We start from the raw sequence: 18,983 nt of genomic DNA, 5'->3' as shown, positions 1-18,983 counted from the left end.
ATCTTCAAAATTACATTAACTGCACCATCAAAACATGGAAGTCCTTTAAAAAAAAGTCAGATTATTCTTGGCATGTGTACATCTATGCTTAACATATGCTTAAACTATTTCAGGCAGCAATAGTGAATTTTATTCTAGAGAGCCTAACTGAATTGATTGTCCCACATATAATTAATAATTATTTACAAGCATAGCATGCCTTCTTTATTAAATTTACATGGTAATAAGTTCTGAAGGCCTGTAGTAACATTGGGCATATCAACATGGAGGCCAGTAGACTGACTGACCTCTCCTCCCGAATTCCTGATAGTTACTTTCAATGGGCATAGGTACCCACCAGGAGCACAAATTTGTACAATTTATTCTCAGACACTGAAGAGAAACAGGAACTCTCTGGGATAACTCTTAGTGATAGGCCTCATTATGTACGCTGTAATACAGAACCTCCACTTGGAAAAATGCTATATTACATTTACAACTGAAGCACATTATTTGGGGCAGCTTAAAGTGCTTAGAGATTTTGACTTTTACACCAGTTAAGCTAATTTCTAGAAGTTAGTTGTGTATATTAACATTTGTAGTTGTTGGAACAGAGATATGTATTGAAAAATTACACCATAAAACAATTACTTATTACACACTTGACAAAACATCCCTAATACAGATTAACAGGACAGCATTCTAGCATCTGTAGACAAAAACTGAATACTTAACAAGATATCCACTTAAGTGGGATAAACTGGACATGTCATTATGGTGCCTTGTAGGTATATAAATTGAAGAAATCTATGCATTCCATCGATATATATGCTAACAATGAAATCCAAGTACTTATATCTGTACTACTGAAATCTTTAAACGGCGTTAGCGAGAAAATGCTCCTGCTCTGATGTCTATATAATTAGAAGAACCACTATAATGCATAAGATCAGCCTCATTCCCAACTTCTATAACCATAAAACATACAGTGCACAATTCATTATGCTGCTTCAGTTTGACCGAGGTTTGAATACGAACATACAAATTACGAGCGGGTGTATGCCACTCATCCCCTCGAGCCTGCTCTGGCATTCAATAAGATCATGGCTGATCTGTTTGTAACCTCAACTCCACATTCCCTCCTACCCCCAATAACCTTTTACCCCCTTGCTTATCAAGAATCTATCTTACTTTGCCTCCACCGCCTTTTGAGGAAGAGTTACAAAGACTCTCAATCCTCAAAGAAAAAGTTTCTCCTCATGTCGGTCTTATATGGGTGACCCTTTATTTTTAAATAGTGACCACTAGTTCTAGATTCTCCCATCAGAGAAAGCATCCTTTCTACATCTACCCTGTCAAGACCCCTCAGGATCTTATATGTTTCAATCGAGTTGCCTCTTACACTTTTAAACTCCAGCAGATAGCAGATCTGCTATTCAGCAGATAGACAGCAGTCTGTCCAACCTTTCCTCACAAGACATCCTGCCCATTCCAGGTATTAGTCTAATAAACCTTCTCTGAACGGCTTCAAACACATTTACATCCTTCCTCAAATAAAAAGTCCAATACTGTACACAGTACTCCAGATATGGTCTCACCAATGCTCTGTATAACTGAAGCATAACCTCTACTTTTGTATTCAATTCCTCTCGCAATAATCAGTAACATTCTGCTAACTTTCCTAATTACTTGCTGTACTTGCATACTAACCTTTTGTGATTCATGCACTAGGACACCCAGATCTCTCTGCATCTCAGAGCTCTCTGCAGATGCTTATCACAATTGGGGGCTCTCAAAGTGTTGGGCATTAAACCAGGGGTGAGGGATGAGGGGTGGTGGTTGGTATCTGTCTTCCTACTTGTAACATAAAAATACTTTACCCCCTTTTTAAACAAAAGACTTGTTACAATGGGCCAGTGGCCCTTCCAATGAGAAACTGGAACTTATTGCTAATTAAATGACCTAAGTATTGGCAACAAACGCCTGAAAAGATTAAAGCAACCAGGTATTATCTGTAACTAAGGAATGATGTAATTCAAAGATACACACCTTGACAAATAATAAAGCATAGCTAAATAAAGCAGCAGTGTTAACTGAACTGAACTCTACATTAAAGAATCCTGCACTCAGATGAGCCAGTAATATACACACTATTCATTCTTTGACTCATACTTCAAAGGAGAAAAGGTAAGAGAGACTTCAACCCATCAACAGTTAGAAAAGTTAACATAATTTTACAGTCTATGTAGAGAGCTGTTTGGTGTTTCTATTCTTTTGAAGGTCACTCTACAGAAATATTTCGTTTAGTGTTTTTTTATCTTCCAGACATCTCCATGCCTGTTGACATGCTTTCCTGGTGGTCACAGACCTGCAACAGAAGAAAGCTTGCCGCCACTAGTTAATGCTGTTACAGCTGAGGCTAATACAACCAATCTCTGAGCTTTGAGAGTTTCAGTAAATCTGTCCCATTTTATTGACTCTAGTGGCATTTAGGTACTGCAGGTCATTATTGGCTGTTGTTTCATAACATTTCAAACAATGCTACGTGATATCAGGCAATGAGACAGCAGTGCAGTTTTTTAAACAACTACTGAATTCTCTGTCACGTGGTTAGAAATGTTAAAAAAAAGCCCGTAGTGGTGCTTGCTAGACAACACAAATATTGTTTTTCTTTTCCTTTCCGCCTACTGTCTCCATTTCTCATAAATGCATTGACTGTTTGTTGGGATCCTGATCTCTATAACCTCCTCTAGCACTACTGCCCTCTGAGAACTCTGCTTTCTTCCATCTCCAATTTCCTGAACCCAGCAATTGGCTAACATAGTTTCAGCTGTCTTGGCCCTAAACTCTGGAATTCCTTCCATAAACCTCTTAATCTCTTTCTCCTCCTTTAACCAAGCTTTTGGTCACCTGTACTAATACCTTCTTATGTGATCTGGTGGTAAATTTTGTCTGACAATGCTTGTGATGAGCCTTGGGATGTTTTACTACATGAAAGGCACTACATAAATGCAAGCTGTTGTTGCACATTTCACTAATGCCAGTATCTAATTTGCTGACCTTTTGTCTTCCTGCCACATCTGAAGTCACAAACTCCTGCCTGGTTGCATGGCCTCTGACACCATAGCCAACTTCACATGCGAGCTCACACAGCAAGTGCTGACACGTTACTCCACCACAGGGCACCAGAGCCAAGTCATCAACTGGTACCCTTAAACACTTCCAATGGAGACCAGCTAGGAATCTAGACTGTGAACTGTGGCTTTTTGCCTCCTTAACCTGCAGATTGTAAGCCCAATTGTAGTACTCCAGCACTGCTGCAGGTCAGTTCAGCTCACTCAGCCCAAGCCAGTGAACTGGAGACGTCCCAGTCAGAACAGTTCAGTCACTCAATGCCTGAAGCAGATGATTTATCAAAGATGATCCAGTCCTGAACTGATTCTGTCCTTTCTTGTGATTTGTGTTCATGTGAAAAACACAAATAGATCTTTCCAAATTATTGTGAAGATAGATTTTTTTATGTTCGATCTCCTCGCTGTTTCAGAGACAACAACGATTTGTGTATTCAGAACCGTACCACTGATAAGCATTGAAAATCGACAATGCTGCTGATCTGCACTGATATGGCCACCATTGGGAGCAGCCTTCTTTCCAATTCTTTTGGCCCAAACATAGTCAGTCTCAAGAGACTGAAGAGATTCACAGATTAAACGTTTCTTCTAAACAGACATATGCAAAGGCATTAAAGCTACCCTAACCAAACAAAGTGTTCCTTTAACTGACATTTATTGATGTCTCTGAAAAAGAAACTTCTTTTAATTGTCAATGCATTTTATTTAATTTGTGCCCTAAATTTATGTTAGAAATTCCATTTGGCCTTCACAGATCTAATTATTGGAACTTGATGTTCGATTTTACTTTAAAAAAAATGCTCATATATTTTCCTCAGGCTTATCAGTTGTATCAATTACTTTGGTTAGGGATTGCAAATAATTGACAGGGTTTTGAAGTTTAGTGCAACAGCTGTATATCCTTAAATGGTCTGGGTGGCTGCCCAGAATGTGCAGTTTCTAGCCTGAGCACCTTTTTCTGTCACGGTAAGCCATGCATGACAGACGGTCAACACTGTGACTGTAGGACAGCCGGCAGCACTGTGACTGTAGGACAGCCGGCAGCACTGTGACTGTAGGACAGCCGGCAGCACTGTGACTGTAGGACAGCCGGCAGCACTGTGACTGTAGGACAGCCGGCAGCACTGTGACTGTAGGACAGCCGGCAGCACTGTGACTGTAGGACAGCCGGCAGCACTGTGACTGTAGGACAGCCGGCAGCACTGTGACTGTAGGACAGCCGGCAGCACTGTGACTGTAGGACAGCCGGCAGCACTGTGACTGTAGGACAGCCGGCAGCACTGTGACTGTAGGACAGCCGGCAGCACTGTGACTGTAGGACAGCCGACAGCACTGTGAGTGTAGGACAGCCGGCAGCACTGTGACTGTAGGACAGCCGGCAGCACTGTGACTGTAGGACAACCGACAGCACTGTGAGTGTAGGACAGCCGGCAGCACTGTGACTGTAGGACAGCCGGCAGCACTGTGACTGTAGGACCCAGCCGGCAGCACTGTGAGTGTAGGACAGCCGGCAGCACTGTGAGTGTAGGACAGCCGGCAGCACTGTGACTGTAGGACCCAGCCGGCAGCACTGTGAGTGTAGGACAGCCGGCAGCACTGTGAGTGTAGGACAGCCGGCAGCACTGTGACTGTAGGACAGCCGGCAGCACTGTGACTGGAGGACAGCCGGCAGCACTGTGACTGGAAGTCAGCCGGCAGCACTGTGACTGGAGGACAGCCGGCAGCACTGTGACTGTAGGCCCTGTAGGACAGACATAAGAACATGGGAATTTAGTTCATAGGAACATAGGACTTAGGAGCAGAAGTAGGCCATTTGGTCCTTTGAGCCTGCTCCACCATTCAATAAGATCTTGGCTGATCTGGTTGTGGTCTCAACTCCACTGTCCTGCCTGTCCCCCATAACCTTTAACTCCTTTATCTATTAAAAATCTATCAGCTTTGAATATATTCACTGACTCAGCCTCCACTGCTTTCTGGGGAAGAGAATATCACATGCTAACGACACTCAGAAAAATATTCTCATTTCCATCTTAAAAGGGAGACCTCATATTCTTAAACTGTGTCCCCTGGCTCTCAACTCCCCAGAAATGGAAGCATCCTCCTGGTATCCACCCTATCAAGTCCCCTCAGGATCTTATATATTTCAGTACGATCACCTCTCACTCCTCTAAATTCCAATGGGTATAGGCTCTGCAAACTGTTCAACCTTTCTTCATAAGATAATCCCTTCATCTCAGGATTGAGTTGACTGAAATGCTTCTAACGCAATGATATCCTTTTTTAAAATAAGGAGATTAAATCTGTACATAGTACTCCAAATGTGGACTCACAAGGCCTGCATAGCTGCAGTAAAACACTTCTCTCCTTTAGTACGGGCAGTGGGGGGAATCCCAAAATTGAGAGCGTGCATGCGCATGAAAGAGTGCACTCATCTCCCTGAGGCTAAGTGCAGCCTCAGGGAGATCAGCTGTAAATGTAAAAAACCTTAAAATAGAAAAATAAAATTTACCTAACATGTCCCCTCATGTGACACTGTCACATGAGTTGAGACATGTCCATAATTTTCAAAAAAACTTTATTAAAATTTTTAAAAAACTACATGAAACCTCATCCCGCCGGTGGATGAGGTTTCATGTTTTCTCTATTTGCCGCCGGGGCTCCTGGCCGACCCGCCAACCTTAAGGTTGGACAGGCAGGTCCTTTAATTACATAATTGACTCTGTCAATGGCCTCAATTGGCCATTGACAGGTCGGCGGGCACGCAGCTGATTTCACTGCGCCCCCGCCTTCCTGAAAATTTAAATGGGGCGCGGTGACATCAGGAGTTCCACCCGACATCACCGCGCGTCATTTTACGCGTTGGCAAGTGGGCCCCGCTCCCGCTTGCCGACGCGTAAAATCCTGTCCAGTGTTGCTACTTGTTTCATGCGTATGGCCAATAGTCACAATGCTGCTGCTGTCTTACTGTACAGTGCTGGCTGTCAATATGCATGGCCTACAGTCACAGTGCTGCTGATTGCAGAACTCTGAGGTACAGAGGGATCTAGGTGTCCTGGTACACGAATCACCAAAATTAGTATTCAAGTACAGCAAATTATTAAAGGCAAATGGGATATTGGTATTTATTGCAAGGGGAATGGAATATTCCTTTCTCCCGCCCTTCAACTTCCCCCCCACCGATGGGGGGACAGATTCAGCAAACTGTGATTGTAGGCCCTGTAGGATAAGCAGCAGCATTGTGAATGTAGACCCTATAGGTGGCAGCACTGTCACTGTCGTCCGTGTAAGACAGCAGAGTCAATGGAGGCCCTAAAGGACAGGCAGAGAGCACTGTCATTGGCTCAGACAAAAACAACACGTGCTAATCTGTTGTTGCTTTCGACAACATTTTCAAGTATCAGAGAAACCTTTGGGAAAATTAGTAGACATTACTTGACTTTTTTTGGGTGGGGGAGAGTGAGTAGAGGGCACGTTCAATAACAGGCTCATTGTGATGAAAAGAAAAGTTTCCCTGGAAATTATTCCAAAAGTTATTCTGAAGGTACACATTATTAAAAAATTTCAGAAATAATGGGAAATTGCAGGGGAATGACCAGAAAATTGCATTGGATATTAAACTAAATATTCCTGCACACACCTGGAGTCGTGGTTTGAAATGAGGAACAGGAGAATTTAGACACAAAACATGCTCACAGCCCACTAGCTTAATGTAACCACCTGCACCCAAACTCCACCTGTCCATGCAGCGCAGCAGAGCAAAAAGTCAACCTTGTGAAATCAAACTGCTTTTCATTTGCCCTCAATTGATTTCCTGGCAACAACTGTTAGCATCTCTCATCACTGTTTAATCACAACACCACTGGGTAAATACTACTCTTTGCATAAGTCATATATTTTATCAACACAAATTGCCTCCTTACTTGGAAAGTCAAAAAGCATTTGCACACTGAAAACACATTGCCTTTGTTTTAATAAATTTAATACATCAAGAACAATGATCATCTTTATCATGTCCAACAGAGACACTCCAAACGTGCCTGTGAACCCCTGGATATACCGTCAGTGCCACTGACGGAGGGATGCTTCAGTCTCTCACTCTCAGCTATACCCTAGACTGTAAACAAGCCCAACTCTCCCTTACGTCAATTTGCATCAGCGACCTACAGCTCTGCCACACTGTAACAGCAGCTCAAAGTCATCAGTCTCCCTCAAACCAAAGTGCCAGATATAACACTTCAATTCCTCTGTGTAGACATCCCTCCCCTTCAGAACCCAGATCCTCTGGAGCTTACCATTCCATGGCCACAGTCAGTCCCATCCGCCAGTGGCATGTGCTGTGTCCGGCAACCTCTGTGTACCCCTTCCACACTCGTGCACCACAGTCGTTTACATTGTTTCTGCGTGGAGAATGAGTTAATTTGTAACATGGTAACACTTTGTTTATTTTTATTGGCTCATGAATATATTATGCAAATGCTTCCTCCTTATTTTTCAGTTCATTAAAAACATAAACTGGATTGAATGGACTATTGAACAAAGTACAAAGATTGGTGGGAACAGGAGTTTAAGTGCTTTTGAACTATGTTTGTTCTGAAATTATACTTAACTGTGACATATGAAGCTGGACACATAACAGAAAAATAGCTCATTTTAAAAATATCAGGACTTCCCATGACAAGCTCCATATCACTCTTGTCCTTCATTCCGGCATGATACATTTACAGTACTTTGTATTTTTGGACAAAGGGTCATCCAACAATCTGAAACTTTACCTCTGTTTGCTTCTCCACAGATGCTGCCTGACCTGTCAAGTATTTACTGCATTTTCTGCCTTTATTTTGGATTTCCAGCATTCACAGTACTTTGCCTTTTGTACTTTGAATTTTAATTTGGCTCTACTTGTTTCAACTGCTTTTCTTTCAAAAGCATGAAAAAAACCAGTTCAAAACAAGCATTTGGGAAATTAGTTTAAGTAACAAGTAGCATTGTCGAGGTATGGTGGTCATAAATATAGTATCTTCAGGGGCTGGCAAAATAAATAAAGAACTTGCGCTATTTAAGCATCTTAACCTCATGACATCGCAAGTTGTTTACAGCCAATGAAGCACTTCTAAGGTGTAATCACTGTTCTAATGTAGGGAAAAGCAACAACAATTTGGGCACAGCAAGGTCCCACAACGATTTAATGAGCAGATAATCTGTTTTAGTGATACTATTTGAGGGGAATTAACAGCCAGATCACCAGAGAACACCCACTCTTTGAATAATATCACCACACAATCTTTGATATCAATCTGAAATGGCAAAGAGGGCTTCAGTTAAAATATGTTACACTGTTGATGATAACAAATGAAATGGATTAAAACTATTACCATTGTAAGGTTCTGAAAATACCACTTTAAAAAAAATAAATTTTGATTTAAATTAGAATATCACCCATGCACCAGAGGTTACTTTAATTGTACACAAACACCACCAGAGCCTCAGCAAAGAGCAATTTAAAATCACTAACATGTGGGATGTGTGGCTAGAGTACCTTAATTACAATAGACATCATCGATCCTATCATTTTAATAAAGACAGATACTGTACTTCACAGCACTGCTGCATGTGCCAGCAAACAGCAGCTGGGTCTGGACCCTTCCAGATAGAAACACGAGCATAAACTTTTCATATTAGTTTGCAAACTTGCCAGAATTTCTTTTTTAATTTTAGCAGTTGGTTCCATAAAGCAACATCTGCTAAAATGTGGTGCACAGTGACCTCAACAAGATTACATTTTAGTTTTTGATTTGGTCAAATGTATTGAAGCTGGTGTCTGTGGTTTGGGCCTTAGTCCATATTTATTCATTCCAAGGCTTGTACTGACCCTAAAGCAAGTTATTTAGCACCTGTGGTTAAAAAAAAACACTTGAGAAGTGACTTTATTGCTCCTGCAGGAAACCTATTGATTGGGCAGCATAGCAAAATAGCTTTTATGGATAAGGACTGGGGGAAGCCAGAGTCTATAACTCTGACTCATTTTCACTGCAGAAGCGCTCCCAGCAGAAACACTGGTCTTGATAGTTACTGCAGTGTCGTTTCAGAGCAGGAGGAGTTCTGGTCCAAAGTGTGCGTTCCTCTCAATGCTGTGGATTTCTAACTCCAAGGCATGCTTGGATTTGTTTTTCCAGAATTCCTGTCCAACAACTAGTCTGACTAACTGATTTGGCTGTTTGTCCAGCGGGTAAGGCAGTGGCTTGTAGGTCAGCTTAGTTGCACAGGTCGGGGTGCGGTAGAGGTTGCTGGGGAGGGGATGTGGAGCATTGTTAGAGAGATCAGCGATCGTGGGGAAGCTGGGTAAGATGACAGAACATGTGGTGGAAATCATTGTGGGGAAAGATGGGGGTTGGTAATTGCAGGGATCAGAGATGACCGCGTGGGAGATTGTGGGGAGAGGTTGGACAGATTGAAAAAGGATCATTACAGGGCTAGCTTGTTGTACACTCTTGTACCCCTTAGCCTACAAGCAGTGCTGTAAAGGCACATAACTTAAGGATCAAGCCCTCCTGACCTCCTGGTGGATTTTCCAATGTCCAGGAAACCAGGCCCTCAGCAGTTAAAATCAGAAACTGTGTTAAAATAGAGGCACACAGCTTCCTTCAAAGAGTTTGATGACTGACCAACCTCCTGAAAACCGATTGGTCACTTTTCCCTTGGCCCACCTCCATTGAAACTGGAAGTGGTCTGTTTAATGCCTCATCCTAAAAAAAACCACCTCCCATGGCTCAGAATTCCCACAGCGCTGCACTGGACACTCCAGCGAGGACTTTGTGTTCAAGATTCTGGAGTGGGACCACAACCTTAGAAGGGACAGTGTAGCCAGAGTCAATTGAAACAATAGCGACAAGAGCAATTTACATTGCTGATGAGGACGTTTGTTCTCTGCCTCAGGTACTCCTAAGTCTCTTCTGGCAGTAGCAATGTAATATGAGACTGGAGCTTAAGAAGAGGAGGATGTGCAAGCAGTTCATTTATTACAGACATAGGAGCTATTCATTATTATCCCATTAAGACTGCTTGTATCAGCCATTATTAAGCAAGTTACTGACTCAGGCAGTTTTTAGTACTGAACGTGCCTGATCAATGTCACCAGCAGTGAATATGCTTATCCAGTACTAATTGTTGAGGTACTGCGAGAGAAAAACAGTCCAGAGCATGAAGAAATCTGCAAGAGCTAATCCATCTACAGTCCTCGTGAGGAATTTAATCAGTGTAATGGGGGTCTTGTCCACTGGTTTGGAGAGTTGGTGGGAGCCCCACGTTGCTTCTCTCCAGGAGGTCTGACACAATTACCATGTAACCTGGACAACATCAAATCTCCCACCTCAGCGATTCAGTACTGGCAGCGCCAATGGGAGTGATGGCCACTGCTGGTACTACACTTGAGCGTGTAAGGAGAGATCACTGATTGATCCCTAGATAGAACTGAGTGTAAGCTGAATGGAGATGGCTGGTGAGGGGCGGCTGTGGTGAGGGGGTCAGAAGCAAGGGCAAGCAGGCAGTTTTCAGCAAGCCCACCACGTCCCCCCACCCCCAGCTTCCTGATGCCAGATCCCTCAATTGGGCACAGAGTGCCTATGAAAGAGATATCCCCTGGTGGGCCATGGAGAAACCAACAAAGTTTGCTGGTGGCCCAACTGATAGAGAACCCTCCGCCTGCTGCTGGTTGAATACAAATGGTGGAGGGATGAGGCCCTTAAGTGGTTACTTAAAGGCCTCAATTGACCGCCAGGCAGGAAAGTCGCTTTCCAGCCTAGAGCTTGATGGGAAGAGTTGACCTCTCACCCAATCAAATTGCCTCTTCCACCTTTGAACTCACCTCGGGGGTGGGGGAGGGCATTACATTGTGCTCCTTGTGGCTTAAGGCAATGATTCATGCCAGTAACAATGGTCCATGATAGCTATCTCAGCTGGACCAGCAACTAGGAGACTACAATTTGCCTCAGCAGCTGCTGGGCTAGCAAAAGGAGGGGGTAAGGCAGAGGAAAGGAGAAATTAGCAAGGAGTCCTGGTCCAGATCACAAAGAATGATCTTTGTTGCAAAGTGCATACATACATGTGTGAGATCAGGTCGGGGCCTAACTGCAATGCCCTCTGAGATTGTTGCTTGTTAACACAGGAGCCAAGCTTTTCATGTTTGGCTTTTTAAGTAACGCCTATTGTAAAATCGAGGATTGTGTGATAGATTCTGAGATAAAGATTTTTTTTAAAACTGGAGGGGCTGGTACGTGCTCTGGGAGAGTAAGGACATTGGATAGGTGAGGGAAAGAGAAAAGTGGATGAAACAATAGAATAAAGATGCAGTGGATGAGATTGCATGCATTAGAATTCCTTGAAGGTGGTAGGTGACACTGCAGTGGTCAAGGGTACTGACCATCCTGCAAAGGACTGAGGAGGCCAGTGAGTGAATCAAGGCCAAGCAGGAATCCAGTTTAACCTGGTAAGATTTGTATTTGCACTAATTCATTTGTGTGCAGCTGCTTTATTTTTTTTAGTGAGCAACTGTACCTGCATAACTCTTGGCCATACAGAGCAGCTCAAGAGTTCCTGCTTGCGTTGCACATTATAAATTCTCCCACTGGAAGCAACATTAATGCATAAAGGAACGTCAAAGACTCCATGGAGGAAAAATCTGCCCACACAGTGCCATCTCTCAGTGCTGCACAGACAGCAGCGCTGGTCTCTACCTGCATGGTGTTGATATCATTTCTCCCCCCTCTTTATCACAGTGCATAAAACATTCACACTTTCACTAGGCGAAAGGTAATGAAATAACTCACCATGTAGGGACAGACTTGTGATCCAGTGCCGAACATTAGTTCACATTGTTTATTCGCATCATAAATTTGACCGGGTAACTGGGCTGGAAGGTCATAGCTCCTCGTTACTGGTTCATCAAGCAGGCATTCTCCATATCCAATGCTAGAAATACACAGTTAAAATGTGTCAGATTTTACAGTCAAATATATTACTATTTGTCAGATCTATGCCTGGAATGAAGGTGTCGGGGGAGGAGAAAAATACTGGACAAACAGTTCACACCATTTCCTGGGTTTTGTTCCCAATGCAGCCCACTTTCTGCATGTACATCCCTTCAATGACTGGAGGACAGAAATGCTGTAACACTTAGTGATATAATAAATCATGTGCTTCCCAGATCGGGGAGTCCAATTTAAAATACGGATTGCTTGCTGATCCATGCCAAACCTGCATGCCAAATGTCAGAAAGAGATGCTCATCTGAATTTAAAAGCACCTAGTAACTCATGCTAACATCTGTAGAAGTATAACCTGCTGTGCAAGCTATTGCAATCATTAAAATTCTGCTTTTAAGAGCTTTCATTTAAATAAAAAGACACAATCAAATAGTATTCTCTCTAGGCTGAGAGCCACTGCATCACGTCAGATTTTTTTAAATATTGGGGATATCGGTATTGCTGGCAAAGCCAGCTTTTTACCGTCCTTGAGAAGGCTGTGGTGAACATTCTTCCTGAATCACTGCTGTCTATGTGATGAAGATTCTTTCACTGTGCTGTTGGGGAGGGAGTTCTAAGATCTTGACCCAGTGACAATGAAGCTCCCAAGTCAAGACGGTATATGATACAGGCGATGGTGTGTCCATGCAGCCAGTGCCCTTGTCCTACTAGGTGGTGGCACGGTTTTAGTGTTTTAGGTGTTCACCACACTTTCACTACCACGTTCTATTCCCTGAACGATACAGCAGACAGCTACACGATAGAGACCAAGCCTGAGACATGTAAATACAGTGGGAGAGATTTTTAATGAACACATTAGGCTCTAAAGAGGTAAGGAAGTGGCCAAGTTGGGTCTTAAGCTGAGTTGAAGCCAGCAATAGTGGCCGTCACCCCAGAGGCTTGTTAAACGGCTGACTGTCATTTACAATGTTTACTAACACTCATTAAAGAGGCTGGAACGGCATTTTGGTCACCAGAGCTCCAACTAACGCGCTGTCCCAGCAGTGATCAGCTGTTTGGGGCTGAACATGGCGTTGATGTCAATTTCAAGCGCTACTTAAAGGGATATGCACCGCTTAAAAGGACGCTTAGCATTTGATGGTCATTGGTGCTGAAGCTACGAAGCGTCCTCTGAAACACAGAGAGATTTTGTGGGAAACTTTGTCAAGACTTTATGAACACTTCATAAAATTTGAAGAACAAAATTCCACAAATGCTCCAAGGATTTCACTTAAATGCACCATACTACTTTATTTGAACGTTTTAGGGGTGGCCTGGGGAAAGGGAGTATTTATCACGGCTATTTTGGTAGGGGTCCCCTTTCTCTGGATGAGGAATGGGAGGAGGACTGGAGACCAGGCAGAACAGCACCAGGGACAGGAGTTGGAGGAGGATGAGGTAGCATCCTTCCCCTTGAGAGTACTGGACATCTCTCCTCCTGTGGACCTCCTCAACCAGGATCTCCTGTGCCATATCCAGGAACCTGAATGCTTTCTCCCTCAGTTCCTGAGTCATTCCAAAACAATGCTGCTATGACCCAACCAAAGCATTCCATATCTTTAGTGGAAGTGGGTGTGAGCAGCCAACATACGCTGCTCCACAAAAATCAGCACCTGAGTGCCAAATCTGCAGGTTCCTGGTTAGCGCCTATTGGCAAGTTCAAATCACGCTAATCATCAATTCAACCAAAAATTGCATGCTTAATCCAGGCTTTCAAACAGGTATTTCTTATTAGCACAGCACCACAGCATGGCTGTGTTCACCCTTTGGTCTAAATAACCTCCTATGTCCCACAAAATATCCAACTGCCTGGCTAAGATAAAGGGTTCACAGTGTGGGTAATGCATATCCTTACCGATGTTTGATCCTGTTATCAGGCTTCTATATCTTTTACCCTCCTTATTAATTTGTCCCATACTTCTGCAGTAAATGACTTTTGCTTAAGATAAGTTCCATGGGTGCCATCAACCATCTAACACTTTGTTGAGGTGGTCAATATTCATGTGCATGTCGAGGCAGTCAGTACAAGCCATCACAGCTGAGTCCAAGCTTTTTCTTACCTTGAACCAGCCTCCAAGATGTTCTCAAGAACGCTCTGGGGCAGTCCAATTTTTACCCTTCTTTCCTCCCATTTGGGGGGAGTGTTTTCACTCTCTGTCTTCCCTAGAGTGAAGCTGCACAAGGTTTTGGGCAAATGTATTTTACATCTTTACCTAAATTCTTAGTAAGACCCTTTGGCTCTTTGGGATTATTCCCACCTCCGAGTCAGAATGTGCAGGGCTGGAACTCTACTCGACAGTCCCAGTGAGTGCAGATTGGGTTGACATCCAGTGTCCACTTGCTTCACTTTTACCATATGGGTTGTGGGAGTCCAAAAACACCCTCTTACCTTATAGAATCAACCACCCTATTTGTTAGTAGAATGCTGATTATGGCTATGGAAAGAGCAATCACATCACAGTCTGTCAGACCGTTAATCAGCCTGTGAATTCTTCTATGACTTCACACTATTCCTCAGGGAAAACCATGAATCTGTGGCAGCCTTACGTCTCATAAGGCAATGGTTTGTGCTGTGGTGGTCAACTCTGTGTTAAGCATCGCTTGGTGTGACTCAGGAGCCCCACTCTGGCATGACAGTCTCTGCTGCATTTGCTGCAGAGGAAGACAGTGGGCTGAGAAAGTGCAGTGTTCACTGGCCTCTGTTTTCTCTGGACCCTCTTCTAGGCCAGCTGAGCTTTTCAAATTTACCCGCCTCTTCTAATGCCCTCCTAGTATCCAGAGGTCATGGCCAACAGTGACTTTCTCCCCGTTGTCTGTGTCGATCTCCGCCATCGTCATATATCACTTGCATTTGTCCTTGTAGCGGTGGTATGGACACCCAGGAAGTCATGACCCAGTTCCCAATTCAAAAAAACAGAAGGGCTTTCGGTATATGGACGTCATCCATCAATGAACATGGCTGAGTAAGCACAGGCGTTGTTGGCTTAGCAATGAGTGTATGCTGATGGAATTAGCATGCTCCAGGACCTCGGAGTTGGTGACCTTGTCCTACCAAGAGATACTTAGGATGTACCTGAGTCAGTAAGGTGGAGACTGTTGAGCCCTCTTTTCTATAAAACATATGTTGTCCAGGTCTCACCACTGTAAGAGAGTGCACCAAGGAAGCAGGCTTGGTAGACTCACAGTTTGGTGTTCTTAGTCAAGTTGCTTGTTCCACACTCTCTTACTCAGCTTGGAAATAACAGCTGCAGTTTTTACAATGTGTTTGTTGGTTTCAGCATCAAGTGACAGATTGCTGGTGATTGTGGAGCCTAGATGTGAAGCTATCAGCAACCTCCAGCATCACATCTGATAGATGACAGTATGGCAACACCCTGGACCATGATACTTGTCTTCCTGATGCTGATGGTCAAACCAAACTCTTTACAGACATGAGAGAGTCGGTCCATTTGCCACTGTAGATGTTGCTCAATATGGAATGTTAATGCGGCATTGTCAGCATAGAGCAACTCTCTGATAGGGGCTTGACGCACCTTTGTCTTGGATCTTAAATAAGCAAGGTTTCCGTTAGTTCTGGCATGTAAGTAGACACCGTCTGTAGATGACCTGAAGGCATATGAGAGCAACAAAGAGAAGAATATGCCATAGAGTGTCACTGCCAGAACACAACCTTGTTTGACCCTGTTGCAGGTCTCAAAAGGTTCTGATGCTGCTCTGTCATAGCTGACCTTACCCCATCACATTGTCATGGAAAGAGGGGATCACATTGAACAGCTTTGGCTGGCAGTCAATTTTCTCCAGTAGTTTAAATCTCTCTGCTCAAGTGGTCAAATGCCTTGGTGAGATTGATGAACGCTGTAGAGTGGTCTTCTTTGTTCATTGCATTTCTCTTGCAGCTGCCAGGATGAGATCATGCCAATTGTAGACCTTCCAGTTCTGAAACCACACCGGGATTGAGGTAAGATGCATGCAGTCAAGATCTGCAGTCTGACAAGGGCATCATGGGAAAACACTTGTCCTACGAAACTCAGCAGGGAGATGCCTCAACAGTTGTTGAAATCGCTGTGGTCACTATTGTTCTTCCACAGGGTCACAATCTTTGCAACGTGCATTTCTATGGGAACTGTCCCGTTCCTGAAAGAAAGACACAAGAAGATCATGCAGATGCTGCAAGAGTGCCAGTTTCCTGGGCTTGATGAGTTTAGGTGGTGTAGCATCAACACCTGGAACTTTGTACGTGGCAAGTGAGTCAATAGCTTTACTCAGCTCCTCCTCCACTGTGGTTTCATATCCAGCTCTGCCATGACAGGCAGGCCAGAGCTTCCTCGGTGACAGTGTTCGCCTCAGAGTACAACTCTGTTCCACCCATCTCTCCAACTGTATATTGCAGTCAGTGATAACCTTCCCTGCCTTTGTTTTCAATAGAACTGTTTTCTTTGCTAATAGACCTGTTGTCTTTTTGATCCCTTCTTACATGCCCCTGATTGTCCCTTTGTCAAAGGATATCTGGATACTCTAGCAGAGTTGTAAGCAGTAGTTAGCAGTCTGTTGGAGTTTACTTCGAGCGGCTCACAGTGCATTCAGAGTTTCCTCACTCAGATCTCTCTTGTAATTAATGAGAGTGGACCTGGCTTCAATGACAGGTTCCATCAGATTGATGTTAGCTTCGAATCAGTCAGCATCTTTCTGCTCTTGCTTCCCATATAGTGAGAGTGTGGTATTTGTAGATGGTGTCTCAAAGTGTGTTCCATTTTGTTTCTGCACTCTTAGGGAATACTGGAGAGCGCCTCTTCAATCGAGTGGCAGAACTATTGGTTTTAATCTGGGTAGGCAATACAGCTGACGTTACTACATCACACTATTCAAGGGGGAAATATGAAGCTCCAAAAACAGCAACCTAAATTGTTTTAAAGTGCCTTCTGGTACAGAATATGCATTTTTGCTCCTTACTTACAAGCAACAAGGAAGATTAGAATTAATAAAAAAACATTTAGGAAAACAAACCCCAGTTGCCCAGAAGGTAAAGACAGAGCTTTCTGTAACATTAAGCCACATAAAATGGAAGGTCTCTGGTTTAATTGCACTGCTGAGTCAGCTGATCTGAGCTGGGGAAGGGAAATTAATTGAAGGTTCCCACTTTTGACTGATATTCAGTGACCCCGGCTGTAAAGAGCGTATGAGCAGATCTCATGGGTGAAAAAATGTCAGGTTCACTGCACTTCACGATCAAACATGCCACCAGCAATGACTCAGGTGAGAAATGGAGACTTGGCCAAGGTGCCAGAAAGAACATGGCACCCATGTATGATACTCGAATATGATTCAGATCTTCAGACAAAAACTGGGGACAAAAAGAAGAACACCTTTAAAACTTCGGAAACATAGAGGTAAAAAAAGATTTTTTTTTTAAACATAGGGTGGTAAGTGTGATGGCACAATATGCTGGAGCAGTTACCTGTGACACCACACCAGCAATGCATGTTGCTCAGAGTTCCTGAACTTCGCTGTACCACAGTGAAAAAGTGATGATTAGAAGTCATTTCATTCCCCACAGAGAGAAAAGGAGGCAGGTATACATCAAAGTGCAATCAACCCTGGGTTTAAATAATCTATAATCTGACAACCACTTCACAATAACAATGTAGGAAGCTTGCTAACAGGTCACCTTCCCTTCTCCCTTTGACTGCAGTTGGTATATTGTCCTGTTGTAATTTGGAGAAAAGCAGATATGCAAGACAGTCATTTTACAGGCAAGCATCAATGTTTTCTTTTCATGTAATTTTGTTGTACTTTAATTAAAACTCAACTCTTCAATGCCCAGTGTTTCAAAAGAACTTAGCATCGACCTACCTAGGAATGAAGTGATGCTAAGTTTCCCTCATCGACAAGGGCAGCTTTTATAAAAGGTTCACAATCAACGGAGCCCAGGGGGAAAAAGATCAAAGGGTCATTTCTGGGGAAAATCTAATTATAAGTGACATTTCCCATCTTGAAAAGAGGCTTTTTAGGGCAGCTTGTGGTCACCACTCAACTTCATAGCAACTGAAATCCACTGCTGTGGTTGCCTACGATACATCTTTCTCAGGAAAAATATGCAAAGGAATAGAGATCATTTTGTCAAGATAAAAGGCATCACTGGTAAATACGTGTGACAGCTCCAGAGGCACTTGGCAGATTATACTGACTGCAAACGGTTAAATAAGTTGTACTTGCTCAGGTCTATCTCAAACTGCATCTCATGTGGCACGTATCATTACAGTGCAAAGGAATATTAAATTGAAGAAAGAAGCTGAAACAAACATACTCTAGAAAGTCGGTGATATACTTGCGGCTGCACTTTGACCAGGTCCATGGGCTCGTATGGTAGTTCAAGGTTGGAGCCATTACATGGTACTGGTGTTTCACTCCAGCCTCTTTGCATTTGAAGCTATCATCATGAGGCATGTTGAACCTAAAAATTAAACAGTGATTTATTGGACATCAATACAAAACATTAAATCATTAAAATGTGACAATTGGAAAAATGATCAACATGTGCCAAAGTGTAAGCAGAGGAGGGTATGCACAAAGAATTTACTTGTAATGGTTTAACACGTTATATTTAATGACTTGAATGCCTAAATGCAGGACAATACAAGTAACATTTAATATTACTATAAATATAAAATTGCTACTCATAAATCAGACGAGACACTGCTTTACAAAGACGGGAGCATTAGACGTCTGATTTTTCATTCTGGTGCAGGAGTGATTATGCTGTCTTGTCCCTATAAAGCCACAGTGGTGGAAAGTCATCTTGAGCAATAGCATAAAAGGGACAGTATCACATATGCTGCCTATTTTATGTTTCACCTGAC

At 43.2% G+C, this 18,983-nt stretch overlaps 1 protein-coding gene across 1 annotated transcript in view; it reads right to left on the bottom strand.

Moving 5' to 3' along the window:
* LOC144696757 (A disintegrin and metalloproteinase with thrombospondin motifs 20) overlaps window positions 1-18,983 on the bottom strand; it is a 440,683-nt gene that overhangs the window by 246,875 nt on the left and 174,825 nt on the right. Inside the window, exons 9-11 of the mRNA XM_078568442.1 lie at window positions 18,431-18,577; window positions 11,933-12,074; window positions 7,403-7,507 (exon numbers count right to left, since the gene is read on the bottom strand). Of these exons, the coding sequence (XP_078424568.1) occupies window positions 7,403-7,507; window positions 11,933-12,074; window positions 18,431-18,577 (394 nt within the window). The remainder of the gene's footprint in view (window positions 1-7,402; window positions 7,508-11,932; window positions 12,075-18,430; window positions 18,578-18,983) is intronic.

The sequence above is a fragment of the Cetorhinus maximus genome, chromosome 22, assembly GCF_964194155.1.
Source record: "Cetorhinus maximus chromosome 22, sCetMax3.hap1.1, whole genome shotgun sequence".
Lineage (NCBI taxonomy): Eukaryota > Metazoa > Chordata > Chondrichthyes > Lamniformes > Cetorhinidae > Cetorhinus > Cetorhinus maximus.
Note: the sequence above shows the minus strand (reverse complement) of the source record. Positions and strands in the feature narration are given on the sequence as shown.